General features: G+C 47.6%; 1 protein-coding gene across 1 annotated transcript; it reads left to right on the forward strand.

Annotated features, from left to right (window-relative positions):
• Positions 1-2,011: 2,011 nt before the first annotated feature.
• Positions 2,012-17,128, forward strand: Nom1 (nucleolar protein with MIF4G domain 1). Its single transcript, XM_051152227.1, is given in 13 exon segments — positions 2,012-2,089; positions 2,091-2,477; positions 2,520-2,996; positions 3,345-3,472; positions 4,409-4,604; positions 6,577-6,900; positions 8,087-8,197; positions 8,869-9,036; positions 9,645-9,766; positions 12,283-12,415; positions 12,951-13,082; positions 15,729-15,838; positions 16,738-17,128. Coding segments are annotated over 13 exon segments (2,541 nt in total). The 3' UTR covers positions 16,913-17,128.
• The last annotated feature ends 323 nt before the right edge of the window (positions 17,129-17,451 follow it).

The raw sequence follows: 17,451 nt of genomic DNA on the forward strand, positions 1-17,451 counted from the left end.
GGAAGTTATAGAAGAACACACTTATTTGGGATCATCCAGAGGGTGTCTGTCCACCACAGCAGGAAAGGCCTAGAAGATTGGTTCAGATGATGTCAGCAGGAACATGCACAATAGAGCAACTGCCCAGGCAGCAGAGAGAAGGACAATTCGAGTGCCCCTGGCTTGCTCCTTTTCCTTTCCATTTCATCTGGACCCTGCCCATGAGGTAATGCAAAGCACATCCGGGATGGGTTTTGTCCTCCCTGTCAACCCTCTGGATATGCCCCAACAGACGAACCAAAAAGGAGAATCAGTGTCCAGGTGATCATAAACCCAGTCACAGCTTGCTTTCTGTAGCTGCGATAACCACCATGACCAAAGGCACTTGGAGAGGAAAGGGCTTATTTGGCTTACACTGTCATGTCACAGCAAGGAAAGTCACAGCAAGAACTCAGGTTAGGAACCTGGAGGTAAGAACTGAAGCAGAGACGGCAGAAGAACAGTGTTTGCTGGATTTCTCCCAGGCTCTGTTCAGCTGCCATTTCTATGTGATGGTTAAACTCTTTAACTCTGTTTTATTCCAAGGATCCATCTTGGCACATACTGGTCATTTGTCTCTGACTGCAGTCCCTGGAAGATAAGTTCCCAGTAACCCTGAGTCAGTGACACCCCCCTCCACAAACCCCAAAAATGCTCAACTCTAACCATCTACTCGATATGATATGACCGTTTTTCTTTTCTTTTTGGCTTCTCTAACTTGCTTAGACAGATACCCAAAGATGGTTTTGAGTTGCCTTAACCACTTGACAGAACATGCCAGTCTTTGTTTACTTACACAGATATTGAAGGTCTTCTTGTGGTTTTCTCCTTTAAAAACCTTTCCCCATATCCTTCCTTCATGGCAATTTCAAATTTGGCTCAGAGATTGTTCATCTTGCTAGCAGGTAATCCATAAATCATTTAATTATAATTTGATTGAGTTCATGGTCTTTTCCAGGAGTCACAAACTCCATCACACCTGTACTTCCTATATCTCCCCCTGATTACTTGGGCAGAAGTGGCACCACCTACACTGGGCTGGGCCCTCTTACACTAATAATTAACCAAGAAAATGCCTCCAAGATTTGCCTACTCAACTGAGGTCACCGCTACCCAAATGAGCCTGGCTTATGTCAAGTTTACAAAAAAGCCAACCAGCACAGCAACCATCACACAGGCAGGCCATCCTCTTCCAGGCAGGCTTTCTCCTCCTGCTGTAGTCAGCAGCCCATCTCCCTTCAAGACATTCTCTTGGCATCCCGTGGGATTCTACAGGATGTCCCATCACTGGTGAAGACATTGGTCCCTATATTCACAAATTGTACAACTCAAGCAGGAGCTGCACCATTGCTTCCAGTGATAGCAGTAACCTTGTCAGCTCCTGACTCTGGACATGTATTCAGCATTGTTCTAAACTCTCCACAAGTATTAACTCACCTGATCCTTATTCACCCCCATAAGGTCAGCAGTATCATCACAGTCATTTTACAAAAGACAAGTTCTTGCTCTTTTGTTTGTTTGTTTGTTTGTTTTTCAAGACAGGGTTTCTCTGTGTATAGCCTTGGCTTGTCCTGGACTCACTTTGTAGACCAGGCTGGCCTTTAACTCACGGAGAGTTGCCTGCCTCTGCCTCCCTAGTGCTGGGATTAAAGGCGTGAGCTATGGCATTCAGCTCAAAAGATACTTGAGAAATCAAGGTCCGCCTGGGCTACAGACTGAGAAACGGTCTCAAAGTAGAAAAGAAAAAAGATACATAGAAAAACAGCATTTGCTGCCTTTCCTTGGTTACTCATACTTGCACGGAAATGCCAGGATGTGTGCAAAGTTCAAAGTTATGCTACAATCAACACAAAGAACTAGCGCTTCAGTTTTCAAAGGACTTTATTAGTGTCTGTGACAGCAGCCCTCCGATCAGCAGAGGGCACCTCCCTCCCATCCCAACTTTTTAGTCTTCAGAAGCGCTTGCCCGGAAGTCACGCCCTTGCCGGAAGTGATGCAGCGGAACATCCCGGAAGTTAGCGGCGTCTGCAGGCACGGGTGCTGCGGACCGTGTTGGAGCGCACGGGCGCATGGCTCAAACGAAGCGTAGCGGCAGCTGCCGCCGTGCGGGCGGCGGGAAGGGGCCGCTGAAACGGCTGCGGCTGGCTGTGGAGGACTTCGTGCGGGCTACCTCCGAGAGCGAGACTTGCGAGGGCCGCGGCGCTGTGACGCGCTCCCGGCCGGGTGGGCGAAAGAGCCGCAAGGAGCTTCGTAAGGAGAAGCGACACCTGAGGAAAGCGCGGCGCCTGCAGAGGACCGTGGGCTCTGGGGCAGGGGACCAAGAGGGAAGTATCGTTAACGGCTTCCGGGAGACTCCGTTGCCCGCTGAGATACGACTGACCCCCGCCAAAACCACAGCGACTTGCGCTGAAGCCAAGGCTTCCACCGCTAACATCAAAGCCTCGGCGACCCAGGCTAAGGCCAAACCTTCCTCCTCCAAGGCCACAGGGACTTCAGCTCAGGCCAAAGCTAAAGCTGCCCCCGGAAAGCCGGGTCCTGCCACCTCGGCCTCCAGGAAACGGGCACTTCTAGCGGCCAACGAGGAGGAGGATCGAGAGATCCGAAAGCTGGAGCGATGCCTCGGCCTGAACAAGCGCAAGAAGAAGGGCGATGGTAACTCGGTGCCGCTCAGCTTCGCGCGCGACGGCCTGGACTACATCCTGGGGGCCCTAGAATGTGGGAAAAGCGGAGGCCTGTACGAAAGTAGCGAGGAAGAGGAGGAAGACAAGGTGGAGACTGCACAGACACTCTTGGAGAGTGACCTGGAGAGCAGTTCCGAGGAAAGTGAGGAGGACTCAGTCTCGCAATCGCAGCGGGCGGATCAGGAGGATGTGAACTTGGAAAGGGAAGAGGCAGAAAGTAAAGGGAAGAAGAGAGTACGCTTTGCAGAAGTCGTAGAAAAGAGTGAAAGTTCTTCGGAAGATGACCCAGAACATGAGGTATAACACAAACAATCTGTAGGGCTCCTAGGTTGTCAATCCAAACGGGGTGAGAGGGCAGGGTGCAGAACAGCATTAGCACTGAGGGACAGCCCGACCCGGGCCGTTCTAGGTATTAATAAAGCTTCGCTTCATTAAACAGCAATATCCTGTAACGATAGCTGCCCAGGCCGGATGTGTACCGTAATCCCAGCACTCTAGGAGGCAGAGACGGGTGGGCCTCTGAGTTCGAGGACAGCCTAAGCTACATACACAGAGAAACCCTGTCTAATGGAGGGGGGGTGACAGCCGCCCCAAGCTCTCATGAGCTTAGTAAATTTTGTTTGCAATTTTATTCCTGTCTTCTAGGAGAATCACTGTGTTGAAAGTGGTGAAAAGTACATCCCACCTGGGTTGAGGGGCGAGGAAGCGGTGGATGTCCGTAAGAAAGAAGAGCTAGAAAGGCTTAAGAAACACGTTAAAGGCCTAATTAACAGGTAACCTTGCAGAATTATGATCGACTATCACTAAACCATAGACATTATCTACAGTGCAGATGGTGGGGGCAGGACTAGACAAGGTTTTGGATGCTTGTTCTTGGTGTGAGATAACTGAACTAACCGTGAAGAGGTAGGATGCTCAGCTGTTTGATATTGCCCTTGCCATGTTTGAAGACAGCTCACCGTGTCATTCTGAGAAGCAGGAAGGAGCAGGGCATGATTCTGTGTCCTCCAGGGTGCCTGCGGTGGGGAGGGCCCCCCACCCTGCAGAAGTGAATTCATCTAGTGGTGAACAGAGTGCTCAGCCTTGGCTGTTCTGGACTCACTTTGTAGACCAGGCTGGCCTCGAACTCACAGCGATCCACCTGCCTCTGCCTCCTGAGGGCTGGGACTAAAGGCGTGCGCCACCACACCAGGCAGTTCACTTCACCATTTCCTGTCATTTTACAGCATGTTCAGTATAAGTGCAGGGACACACTGGCTGTAAGAACCAAGTGTTTGTGTCATCCAAGAGATAAACAAGTTTACACTGTCTCTCTCTCTTTTGTTTTTGTTTTGTTTTTTGAGACAGGGTTTCTCTCTGTGTAGCCTTGGATATCCTGGACTCTGTTCTGCCTCCCTGAGTGCTGGGATTACAGTTGTGTGCCACCATACCCTGTTTAAGTTGTTTTTTAACTCACCACCTAGGGATGAGCATTGCTTCTGGGGAGGATATTAGATCAGGTTACCTGTGGGCATATGTACAACTTAGAGAGGATCCCAGGCTATGCTTCAGTGGCTGTGCTCTGCTAAAAGACAGTTATTATTTCCGGATTCTAGAGTGTGTTAGGAGCAGTATGCACCAGGTTTTTGCAGTGAAGTCAGCATGGTTTCTGAGTCAGACATATACTTAAAATAGAATGCATCAGTGACTCTGCTCACCTTCTCCTGCAGGTTGAGTGAGCCAAACATGGCATCTATAAGTGGGCAGCTAGAGGAGCTATACATGGCCCACAGCAGGAAGCACATGACGGACACGCTGACTGCTGCCCTCTTGGATGCCTGCGTCACTGCCTCAGCCATGCCCAGCAGACTGATGATGGAGCATGTCCTCTTAGTCAGCATCCTTCACCACACGGTCGGAATAGAGGTACGTGTGTGCCTTTTCCCTATATCCGGGCCATGTCCTCTAGAATGGTACTCCAGCATGGTCAGTGAGGTTGAGAAGTGAAGGCCGTGGCCTAACTACCTCAGAAGCCTGCTGTGCAAGATCGCTCTGGCTTTCTTAGGAATTGTGCTTCTGTGGTGACCCCCCTCCCCCAAGCACTATGCTTATTTTCACATGTGAATGTCTGAGTCCATTTTCTTGCCATTACAAAGTGTAATGGATGCCCTGGACCACTTTCCTGGTGCCCTATGATCACAGTAATTGACACTGTTTTGTGGCTGCTGTGGTGCCTCCCCCATCCTAGACCACACTGAGACAGTTCAACAGACTTAACAGCATTTGAGTGAGTTATTTTAAAAGTCATAGATGTGACCACCACAGTGCATCAGGAATTTACTTGGTTTGAAAACCTGAAATTATTGGTCCTGCTTCCCATTTAAACCTTTGCTAATAGCATGAAGGACAATGAGATGACTTGTTCAGGGGGAAGTCATTATGGCACTTTAGCTAATGGCATCCACTAGAGCTGCCAGGTATGCTACACTCTCAGGATGCTGGTTCCCATTAAACTGCTGAGAAGAGCCACGCAGGAACTCACGGAAGGAAAAATGCTAAAGGCATTCTCAGCCACTGAGATGAACCTTCCCTTAGTCACTTAACGTTCAGTCCTTTGCAGATTTGTGTTGAAAGTCACATATAGATTCGGTGATAACATGATTTTTGTTCCTATTTTTAAGGTGTACTAGTATGGTTAATTTTAAAGACATAATAGAATTTAAACTTCGGCCTGTTGCATCGTTGGACATACCTGTGTGCTGAAAACATACCTGAATTATCATCTCAATGTTTCTTGCTCAGAAGCATGCCGATTGTGTTAACATTGTACATGGGTATAAGGTGATGTACTGCTAGGAGAGGTGTCCTGAACTGGGAATCGAGCTTCAGGCCTTTAGTTTAGGCCTCCAGAAATCAGTATTGCCGGTCTGTTGTATCTTTCTGGATTCTTCAGCATTGTTGTTTTGCAGTCTAGCAATCCTGTGTGTGCTTGCCCATTACACTCAGAGCTGGCTATGGATCTCATCAGAGACACGTGCTATACCTAATGTGAATTTTAGCTTAAATCTACTGACATTGAACCAGATTTTGACCAGTTGCCCACAACCTATTTGCCCTTGCCTAGTTCCTGGAGACCCAGACCAAATGCTGGGAATCACACCCAGTGGCGCCTGCCCTGCCGGTCGGCCCCAGATCACTGTGTGAGCAGCCCTTTCTTCCCCATCTATCACAGCTGCCTCACTCGTCTCCCAGCTGGATGTTCTGCAAGAGACAATCATCATGAGATGATGCTACCAACAGGAGTCACTGCTATTTCTGCCTTCAGGTTTCATTGCCTTCGTTCAGAACCATCACAGGTCCAAGTCCTGGCCTTCCTCCTCCCCAGCACGCACTTAGAAACTGTAAATAGAATGTTCCAGAACAGCAAAAGGACAGTGCCATAGTCATCTTGCCCAGCTTCACCCATCCTCTGCTAGTTCTTGGCCTGGTGCCATTTCCTGGCTATCATCTTTACATGGATTCTAACATTAAACTCATGTCGCCAGGTGGGAAGCAGGCTTCTGCATGCTGAGCCATCTCAGTGGCACAATTTTTTTTTTTAAAAGAAATTTTCCCAGGGAGCTACAGTGACGTCTGGGTGAAAGCCACCTGGTTGATGATTCTAAAGAAATAAGAGTATCTTTACAGAAAAGATTTGTATGCCCAGGAAAGCACCCAGTACTGTGTCTCTTGTCTGGAATCTTCTCATTGTATGAAGCCCTAGTTACTGAAGTCTGCATTCTTAGTCATCAACTCGCCTGCTGGAATTCTTATCCTACCTATAGTCACGTTGCACTGTACAGGTATTCATGCACGGTCCCAGAGTGACTTGGTGACATTTTTTTCCCATCTCCTGCAGGTTGGTGCTTGCTTCCTTGAGGCTGTGGTAAAGAAGTTTGATGGTGTCTATAGAGATGGAGGTGAGGGGAGAGAACTGGACAACCTCTTTACCATGATTGCTCATTTGTACAACTTCCACGTGGTACAGTCTCTACTCATCTTTGACATTTTGAAGAAGCTTGTTGGAACTTTCACGGAAAAAGACATTGAGCTGATCCTGTTGATGCTGAAAAATGTGGGCTTTTCGTTGAGAAAAGATGACGCCTTGTCACTTAAGGAGCTGATCACAGAAGCCCAAGCCAAGGCCAGTGGGGCAGGCAGCAAGTTTCAGGACCAGAACAGGGTAGGAGTTCCACATGACCTGCTGAGCACCCATAAAGCGCAGAATGACAGAACGTAAATGAGTTTTTGGCTGCGCACTGTAGTGTCCATGCCCCAGTGGTCTTTGTTCTCCTCTGCCTTAGCTAGGTGTGCTTTTGTCTTTAGTCTGCAGACTGACCTTGGTTTTGAGGGCTTTGTTTTGTTTCCTTGAAGTTTTGAGATGGAGTCTCACTAGGTAGCCCAGGCTGGCCTCAGAGTCATGATCCTCTTCCGGGTGCTGGGGTTACAGATGTGCACCACCATACACTGCTTGAACTGGTTTCTTCATTAAGAGTTCATACATATTTTATGGTTGAAATGGATTTGTTTGCCCTCAAGCTGTTTCTGAGGAGGCTATGTACAGGCTTGGATGTCAGCCTGGGTCAGATGTGTGGCACTGCTTCTGAGCAGCAGAGGCTTGGTCTTACTTACCAGTTCCCCATCTGTAAAATGGACTCATAGGTCCTGCTTCACCTGAGGGGTTAGGCCAGCACCTGAGAAGCCCTCAAAGAGACACCAGTGTGGGAGCCTAGGGCTTGGCTAGAGAGACGATAAGCCAGGTCTGAAGCCTGTCACACATGGGCCGAGGGAACCAGGTTTTCTTCTTGGGTGGAGGAAGATCTGAGCAGATAGTTCATTGGCAGATGCTCTACTTTGGTGGCCACTTTGACCCCAGTGTAGAATGATGGGAGGTGGCCAGAGCAGGGGGAAGGGCTTCAGGAATATTGAAACAAAAATAGGCTGTGGTGGCAGTGGGTGTAGCCTTCAGAGTCAGAACTGAGTAACTTTTAGATGAGAGTTTGGGATCGCCCTGTGGGCCGTGCAGGAGAGCTAAGGCTGGAATGGAGGATGCCTGCCTCTGAATAGTCAAGTTGGCATCTAGATAAGTCTTGGGGATGGGTTTGCCAGGAAGGGTTCCGGGTCACCCTCAAACCAGGCCTGGAGTTGTGGAGTGGAGGAGGGAAGGCCTCTGGGGAGTGCTGAGGGTGCAGATACCACTATTTGAAAATCCTGCCTCACTGAATGAAGTGTTGACGATAGACGAGACTGGGTCTAGGCTGTCAGTTTTCGCATCAGCAGTGGCCTCTGCTTCCACTGTGAGGTATTTCTTGCCAACTTGAATCCTCAGTGACTGCTGATGAGAGTTTGGGTGGTTTGTCTCTTGTAAGGTACGGTTTATGTTGGAGACGATGCTGGCTCTGAAGAACAATGACATGCGTAAAATCCCTGGCTACGATCCTGAGCCTGTGGAGAAACTGAGGAAATTACAGAGAGCTCTGGTGAGTAACACCCAATTCTGGCTTGTCCTGAACCTCCGTGCCATTAGGGACCCACTGTGACAATGGTTTAGCCTATGTTCAGCACAAGTCTTAGAAACTACATCTAGCCAGGTGGTGGTGGTGCACACCTTTAATCCCTGCACTCTGGGATGCAGAGGCAAGCCAATCTCCTAAATTGAAGGACAGCCAAGGACTACACAGAGAACTACTGTCTTGACAAAAAAAGAAAGAAAAAGAAAAAAAATAAACTACATCTGTAGTGAGATTGCGGAGCTTCTGTGCACAGAAATCATCAAGGTTATTGACTGTCCAGGTGCTAAACTGTATGATAGCTTTCTCTGTTGCTACTCAGAAGGCCAGGCCCCACCTGGACCAAGTAGCTCTCCTCAGATGTTCCACATATAGTCTTACCAGTCAGCATGAGATGGTCACCATGATCATTCTGTCTTTAATCATAGTCACTGATGCCGAGCCCAGGTCACATACATTTGGCTGGTGGGCACACAGACCTCACACACAGAACACTGGTTGTTGATGGCTCTTTGTGGCACTTTTCCAAACAAGCTAACTGTCCCAGTTGTCCATCATTCATTGCTATAGTCATACACCAAAACTGCCATTGTCAAACAGAGCCAGCTGAAGCACTTCAGGAAGCCTTTTCTTTTAACCAGGTACGCAGTGCTGGCTCAGGTTCCGAGACTCGGCTTCGAATCTCATGGGATGGCATCTTAAATGCAGAGCAGACTGGTCGCTGGTGGATTGTGGGGTCTGCGTGGAGTGGGACCCCGATGATTGACAACAGTCATCACGCACACCTGCAGAAGCCACTTGGTGGAACGGTATGAAGATGGTGCCTGGCCATGAACACCCTGCTGTGTCAGAAGTCTGCTCTGTCTAAAGTAGCTCCCTGTTAGTCCTGAGTTCTTGAAGGGTACCGCACAGGAAGCTTCATAAAAGTAGCTTGTGTCGGCTGTGATTCATCCTGTCACTCTGCTTGTTAAGAGTTCTTAAAAAGTTCCAAACTTAATTCAGACAAAATCTAGAAATGGAATGTGAGAGGCGTGAGAATAAAACTCATTTGAGAGGAGCTGTTGGAACTTGGGTACATGCTGCTCCCCGGAGGTATAGGTTCTAGCCCTACTGTGCATTCAAATTGTGCTCCAATTTCCTTCTTGTCTTTCCTGCCCGGGACCCTTGTTTCACTTGGTAGTTGTGGCTCCCAGGCTGTGGCAGCAGCTGTGTGAACTTGGTCTTCATCTGTGCACAAATCTCATCCACCTCCTGAGAAGGCTCCTACTGAGCTTTTCTCCCTTTGCAGGCATTGCCTAAGAATACAGGCATGACATTTACATGCACTATATACGTACAGTTCACAGTCACCGTATGCTCAACTGTGTCTGTTTCTGAGGACGTGGGAGGGTCTGGGCACCCATCTCTCTCTTTTCAGGTTAGCTCCAAGATGCTGGAGCTTGCTAGAAAGCAGAGAATGAACACTGACGTCAGAAGGAACATCTTCTGCACTATAATGACGAGTGAGGACTTCCTGGATGCCTTTGAGAAGCTGTTGAGGTAAGCATTGGTGAGAGCATTTTGACCTTTAATAGGCATAACAGAAGTAAGTTGATTGAGGTTTTTGCTTTTGGATAATTTGAGCAACTGAGTCATCCCTGTTACTGTCCTTTCACCTGGCCTCTGAGTCCCATGTGACCCTCATATGACATGGATCCTTGGTAAATAGCATTGTGTAGTGCAAGATTTGAGAGCTTGGCTGGCAGGGTTAGGTAACCAGCCAGGACTGTTGGTTGTCAGGAATTGTTATCTCCATCTTTCTGACTCTTAATATAAGACTTATAGTATGGTTTCCATAATTGTAAGTTTTACTACATGTTTCTAAACAATTGAATGTTAACCCCTTCCTTTATCTGGTTTAAACTTAGAAATAAGTGCACGTCTGATGATTGGGTTTTCTGAACTGGGCCTTATTGATAATGGAAGCCCTGAGCTTGCTTACGTTTCTGAGACCTTACTGTCTACTGAATGTCGATAGCACTAACTGCCGCAGTCAGTGCTGCATGGTGGTACAGCCTGTTGTCCTAGCACTGTGAGGCTAACACTGGAGAATCATGCTTCCGGGCCACGCTGGACTTAACAGTTACTCCTTGCCCACCCAACTTTTATTTATCAAACTCATTAGCCAGGCTGGCTTGTACCCCAACAGTGTGAGGCCCTGGACTCTAGCATTCCAGAATTGCAGTTGTTGTTGTTTTTTGTTTTTTGTTTTAAATTACTGTCTGTTCTTGTGGACATTTAACCCCATGGATTGATTAGTGCAGCTGAAATGAAACTGGTTGTTTGGATGGCCCACGCACACCTTGAGCAGAGTGCTGCTTCTGTTGGAGTTTGTTGGTTGGTTGGTTGAGAAGGCGTGGGTATAACCAACAGCAGAGTTGCTATTTTCTCCTAAGTCATAGAGCAACTGCCGTTGTCTACAGCGATTATATTCAGAGGGCAAACAGCTGGGGCTAAGTGGGCTCAGTGGTAGAAGTCGACTTGGCATGTGCAGGGCTGTGGGTTCAACTTCTAATTGCTCCTCCCCAGAAAGAAGGACAGTCAGTTGTTTTTAACTGCCAAAACTCACAGGCCATATGTTCTCCCATTGACGGGTAGAGCAGCTGTGGGTCCTGTTGGTGCGTGTGATTCTTGGCTGTCAGCTCTGCGGAAGACTGAGCAGCAAGGTTCACACCAGTACGAGTAATTCTAAAATATTCTTCCCTGGGACAAGAAGCCAGACTTGGACAGCCACTTCAGGACTGTTGACATGTTGACACAACAGAACTAGAGTCACAGACAACTGTCATGGTGGCCTGTGTTTCAGAGAGAGTGCCTGCTACAAAGGAAGAAGGAGTTTTAGGGGCTGTGGAACTTCCTGTGTTTCCACTGTGGTGGTTGCTACCTGACCCTGTCCACACTCACAGGACTGCACACAGAACAGAATGGAGTTTCCTGTGAGTTTTACCTGTAGAGAGGGTGTCTGGGGGTGTGAGGCACGTCTGCCTGTATAGCTCAAGCTGGTCTTGAGCTCACAAACCTCCCATCTCAGCTTTCTAAGTGTTGGGTTATTGTTACACAGCACCACAGCTACCTAACAACATAAACCAGGTCTCAGCTTTGTAGCTTCTATATAACTTGGGCATTGTGCTGTGCCTTACAAGACATTTGGCCATGTTATTGGGAAAACAGGCCCACAGAAGCTAGGAACAAGACTGGACTGTGGTCCAATATGTGGTTGCCACCACCGTCTTTACCAACTCACTTCCCACTGGACACCTCAGACGGGAAGGAGCTGATTTTGCCATAAAAACTGAAAGCAGACCTCCCTCACCCCTTGCTGCCTGTAGCAGGTGGGAGAGTTGGTCCTGCTGTTCACCAGCCTCAGCACAGTAGAGCTGACCCTGTGGCTAAGGCACAGGTGAGCCGACTCCGAGGACATGAGAGCAGGGGAGCTGACCCTTGCTGGCTGCTGCATTGAATGAGCTAGCCAGGGCAGTACTGGAAAGCTCACCCTGGTGGTATGGATGCAGGAGAGCTGGTAGCTGACTGACTCAGCTACCTTTCAGGCCACATCCAGGGCACATCCCAACATCTACCCATCTATGATCTGCTGGAGCTTGTGAAGGGGCTGGTCCTGCAGATCCAAAGCTGTGGGGTCTCCATGACACAGGACAACAACAGGGTATCCTAGAGGAATCCCAATGAGAACCCAGTATTGACAGTGTAGCAAAAGCCAGAGGCTTCAGACCAGACCAGTGACTCATTTCAGTGACCACTTGCAAGTAAAGATATGTGGACAAAAGGGTGTACTGTGTGACACACTACAGCTTCCATCATAGGTTCTTTTTGATTGTTTGATTTTTTTTTTTTAAACTCTTACTTTCTTTTGTGGGGGAGGTTGCAAGGGCGAAGGGCCGATACAAAGGGATGGGGAAATGAGTTGGGTTGGGATTTATGATGTGAAATCACAAAGGATCGATACAAGTTTTTAAAAGTTGAAAAAATATGTTGTTATTCTGTCTGTTTGTCTACAGGCTTGGGCTGAAGGACCAGCAGGAGAGAGAGATCGTTCATATCCTCATGGATTGCTGCCTGCAAGAGAAAACCTACAACCCGTTCTATGCTTTCCTGGCTAGCAAGTTCTGCAGCTATGAAAGGAGATTCCAGGTAATTAGAAGCTGGGCGGTGGTGGTGCACGCCTTTAATTCCAGCACTTGGGAGGCAGAGGCAGGCAGATTGCTGTGAGTTCAAGGCCAGCCTGGTCTACAAAGTGAGTCTAGGACACCCAAGGCTACACAGAGAAACCCTGTCTTGAAAAACCAAAAAAAGAAGAAGAAGAAGTCTGTGTGCATTGGAAAGAAGATGAACAGTAGGGTAAGATAAAAGGGGTCCAGCCCAAGGCATCTTGTCTGTCACAGCTGGAAAGATTGTGGCCAAGCTGACTGGAGTATTTCAGGGTACCAGTCTCTTCTATAAGTTGCTAACAACATTTCTTCAAAGCCATTTGTTGATGTGTGGAACAAAAGTACAACCAAAAGGGACTTCTATGATGGTGTCAGGAAAGGACAGGGAAGTTGTTCTTAGTCCTGATTTGGTTTATTGACAGGTGACTACGGAATAGAGTACCTTTAAAGTGGGATCCAGCTGAGTCCTCCACTGGTTTGTTACATTTTAACTTTTTTTCTTCTTTACTGTTAACTAGATGACTTTCCAGTTCAGCATTTGGGACAAATTTCGGGACTTAGAAAATTTGCCAAGCACTAAGTTTTCAAATCTGGTTCATCTGCTGGCACACTTGTTGAAGACAAAATCACTTCCACTTTCTGTTCTAAAGGTTTGTATAATGCAAGAAATTAGAAAAAGCAGCCAAGAGAGTATAATTCTTTTTGTTTTTTAAATGCGTTTTCTGAGCTTCTGAAGTGTTCTTTTTCTTTTTGGTTTTCGAGACTGGGTTTTTCTGTGTAGCCCTGGCTTTCCTGGAACTCCATCTGTAGACCAGACAGGCCTTGAACTCAGATCTGTGCTTCTGCCTCCCAAGTGTTAGGATTAAAAGGTGTGCACCCCATCCTACCCCTCCAGCTATGAAGCGTTTTCTTCCTTCCTTCCTTTCTTTTTCTTTCTTTCTTTCTTTCTTTTTTTTTTTTTTTTTTTGGTTTGTTTGTTTGTCTTCCCCCAAGACAAGGTTTCTCTGTGCAGCTTTGGCTGTCCTAGACTCACTTTGTAGACCAGGCTGGTCTCGAACACACAGAGGTCTGCCTGCCTCTGCCTCTGCCTCTGCCTCCCAGAGTACTAGGATTACAGGCGTGCACCACCACACTTAGCGTGAGTGTGTTTGTTGTCATAGCCATCACAGAAAATACCCAGCTACCACATTATGAAATTTTACTTAGAGAATTAGTGTCTAGTTGCAGACTCTGGATTGTTTTTGTTTTATTCTGCTTTATTGGGGGCAGGGAGCTGGGGGGTGGGTCATATGTGCCAGAGGTCAGAAGACAACTAGCAGGAATTGGATATCTATTTCCACCACATGGGTTCTGAGGACATCAGGGTTGGTGGCAAGTGCCTTTACCTGCTGAGCTATTTCATCAGCCCCAGTGACAGGTTCTTTGATAATCAAGTGAGGCTAATATCCTGGTGCTGGTTATACAATGCCGAACTGCTCTCAACTCAGCAGGGAACATAGCGTGAGGGGGGACTTTATCTTCAGAGTTACTAATTGCTGTGGTAAAACACAGTGCCCAAAAGCAACTTGGGGAGAAAAGGGTTTATTTCACTTATACTTCCAGGTAACAGTCTGTCACCAAAGGAAGTCAGGAGATGATGCAGAGGCCTTGGAGAAACACTACTCAGCCTGTTTTCTTACAGAACCCAGGACCACCAGCCCAGGGATGCACCCCCACAGTGGGCTGAGCCCTCCTACACCAGTCACTTCATCTTATGGAGCCTTGTTCTCAGTTAGGTTTCCTTCTCTCAGATGACACGAGCTCAGACTTTTCTCCTTCTAAAGATGCAGTTGTGGATCTTCACTGCCAAATACCGTAAGGCTATACTAGTTCCCCACCCCTGCACTTGGAGCCTTCAGAGCCTTGAAGCACAAGTACAGAAGACAGTGAAGCCTAGGCACGGGAGGTGGGATTCAGGGTGGGTGCTAAGTTCAGTGTCCTGTGTGTAACACTGCTGCTCTGCAGGGCAGCCTCCTGTGTCCTGTGTGTAACACTGCTGCTCTGCAAGGTAGTCTCCTGTGTCCTGTGTGTTTGTCCTTCCTGCCTTTCATCAGAGAATCCTCACAACTTCCTGGGATTTCAGTTAATTCCAGAGGTCAAGTTGACAACCAGGAGTAGCTATTACAGGGCTCAGGGCACATCCCTGACCCTGTTCCTGAGCTCTTATCTGTGTCCCTTGCTCTTCTCAGGGGGGCTACTCTTTTGGGGGGCAGGGAGGATGGGGTTCTCAAGACAGGGTTTCTCTGTATAGCCTTGGCTATCCTGGACTTGACTTGTAGACCAGGTTGGCCTCTTATCTCAAAGAGATCCGCCTGCCTCTGCCTCCTTTTGTTCTGGCATTAAAGGTGCGAGCCACCACACCTGCCTCAGAGGATCCACTCAAAACAGCCTTGTTCCCAGGCTGTTGTGCTTTCCTGTGCCTATATCTGCAAGCAGAGCATATGTGGGCATAGCTCAAGCCTCTCTGGGCAGTACTTTACACCATACTCAATCCTCCAGAAGCTTTTTTTCTTTTTTTATAAAGATCAAGAACAATTTTATTAGGATTTTTAAAAGGGAAAACTACAGGCAAGCTGTAAAACCCCAGCAGCTGCCATAAGAGAGAAGGGGAAATGATCATGCAGTCCATTCAAGCTCACATGGAAGTCAGACCCAAGTCAAAACACATAGCTGTGTGTGTGATGACATTGGAGGATTTAGAGAAAGAATAAAGAAGCCCAAAATTTTATAGGAAAAGCCCAAGTGTTAAGGAAAGCATACTTGAACACAATGGTGAAGCTGTCTGTAAGTTCAGCTCGAGTTTGTGTTCTGTCCACGTTGCTGTCTGTGGCTCTCTAATTAGTGACTTCTCTGTGGTGGGCACAGGGTAGGTACAGTGTGTTTATCCTCCTCCTAAAATTGAGGCTCTGTGCAGTTGTGTCGCGTTTCTAGAAAACAGAGGTATGTGTGTGCTAATTGGCCTCTCCTATAACCAAATTCTCTGTGTGGAGTTGTAATTAAAAAGCTACCTCAAAATACAGAGGCAAGACCTGTCTCCCCTCTACAAATTAGATTCCAGGTTTGGAGTGTATATCACCCGTAGCTATGCTCCCAGGCACTCACAGGGCTGTATAGATCAACAGCCTGGGCAGCAGCCCACCCTGCCAGCAGTACTCTGTCGTTGCCAGCAGTTGGCTCTTGGCAGCCAGTATTGCAGAGCAGGAAATCATGGTAAGATGAATCAGCATGATGGTGCTTTTCTGTCTCCTGACCCTTAGGTAGTTGAGTTCAGTGAACTGGATAAACCCAGAGTCCACTTCCTACGGAGAGTGTTAACTGCACTGCTGATGGAAACAGAAGAAGAAGACCTGGGTTTAATTTTTTCAAGGTATGTGCCTGGTATTCCCTGATGAGACACAGGAAAAGGCAGAGATTGCCGTTAGAGCCAACATAGAGGTCATTACCATTTCACTGCTGTTAGTTTTTAAAGCCAGGCCTGTGCAAGTTATAACAAGTAGATATGTTAAGTCTTTCCTTGGGTTTCATTTCATTTTTTACGTATGAGGTACTAGGACTTGAGCCCAACCTAAGTGTATGCTTCTACCACCAAACCTTGTCCCTAGCCCTCAGGAAATTCTTAGGTGAAAGCTGGGCATTGTAGTTCACAACTATAAACTGTGGTGGCACATGCCTTTAATCCCAGCACTTGAGAAGCAGAGGCAGGTAAATCTCTGAATTTCAGGCCAGCCTGGTCTATAGAGCAAGTTCCAGGACAGCCAGGAATTGGAGGAACCCTGTCTAAGGGGAAACAAAAAAAGAAACAAGCCCACAGATAAATAAATAGACAGACAGATTGGTAGATTAGATACATTAGATAATAAGCTGGGTACCACCAGTTATGGCAGGGTGCCGGTAATCCTAGCACCTTGGAAACTGAGGCATTAGGATTTCAAATTTGAGACCACTCTGGGTTACCCTTTTTAAAAAGCCAGATATAGTGACATTCCTGTGGTTACAGCTTTTCTGGAGGCTGAGTCAAGGAGGATTCTTTGAGGCCAGGAGTTTGAGGGCAGCTTAGACAGCATAGCTCTGCCTAAAAATACACAGTTGGGGTGTCTCACTAGGAGACACCTATGTTATGCAAGACCTTGGGCTCTATCCCATCACCCAACACCCCCCCCCCCCTCAAATGCCTAAAACTAGGTTTTGCCTTGCTTCTTGAGGCACCAGGCTCTGAGGTCGGGAAGACAAGGCTCTCCCTGACCTGTGTCTCCCATTCCCTTTCAGAGTGTCTGACAACCCAAAGCTGGGAATGTTGCGAGAAGGCCTGAAGCTCTTCATTAGCCACTTCTTACTGAAGCACACACAGGCTCACCAGAGTGCTGAGGAAGCCAGTCTGCTGAGAGAAAGAGCAGGCCTTGCATCCAAGTCTTTACAAGGCAAAGCCATCCTGAGAATGTAGCCAAAGAGTAGGGAACATCTGACCAGGAGAGGTGACTGTGAATTCAAAGGCCTGTCCTGCCTGTAAGAGCAGGAGAAATTGCTCTGAAATGCCATGCTCTGTCTTGGTTTAATATTCTATTTTCAGATGCTTTGACCCAGGGTCAAATGTATATGTATGTAGACAGCAGAGCAAAGGAAAGCCATGAGAGGAGGGTCAAGATCATATATGGATGGCTTTTTTTATCTTCCTTTCTTTTTGTTTTGTTTTTTGTGACAGGGTCTCTGTGTAGTCTTAACTGTCCTGGACTCCCTTTGTAGACCACCAGGCTGGCCTTGAACTCAAAGTGATCCACCTGCCTCTGCTTCCGCCTCCCAAGTGCTGGGACTAAAAGCATGCGCCACCACCACCCAGCTTATCTTCTAAAATATTGGTTAAAAGTTCAAAAACTGGGTCAGGAATGGTGGCATATGCCTTAATCCCAGCACTCAGGGAGACATTGGCAGGCAGATCTCTGAGTTTGAGGTCAGCCTGGTCTACATAGTGAGTTCCAGGACAGC

Source organism: Acomys russatus, chromosome 10 (assembly GCF_903995435.1).
Source record: "Acomys russatus chromosome 10, mAcoRus1.1, whole genome shotgun sequence".
NCBI lineage: Eukaryota > Metazoa > Chordata > Mammalia > Rodentia > Muridae > Acomys > Acomys russatus.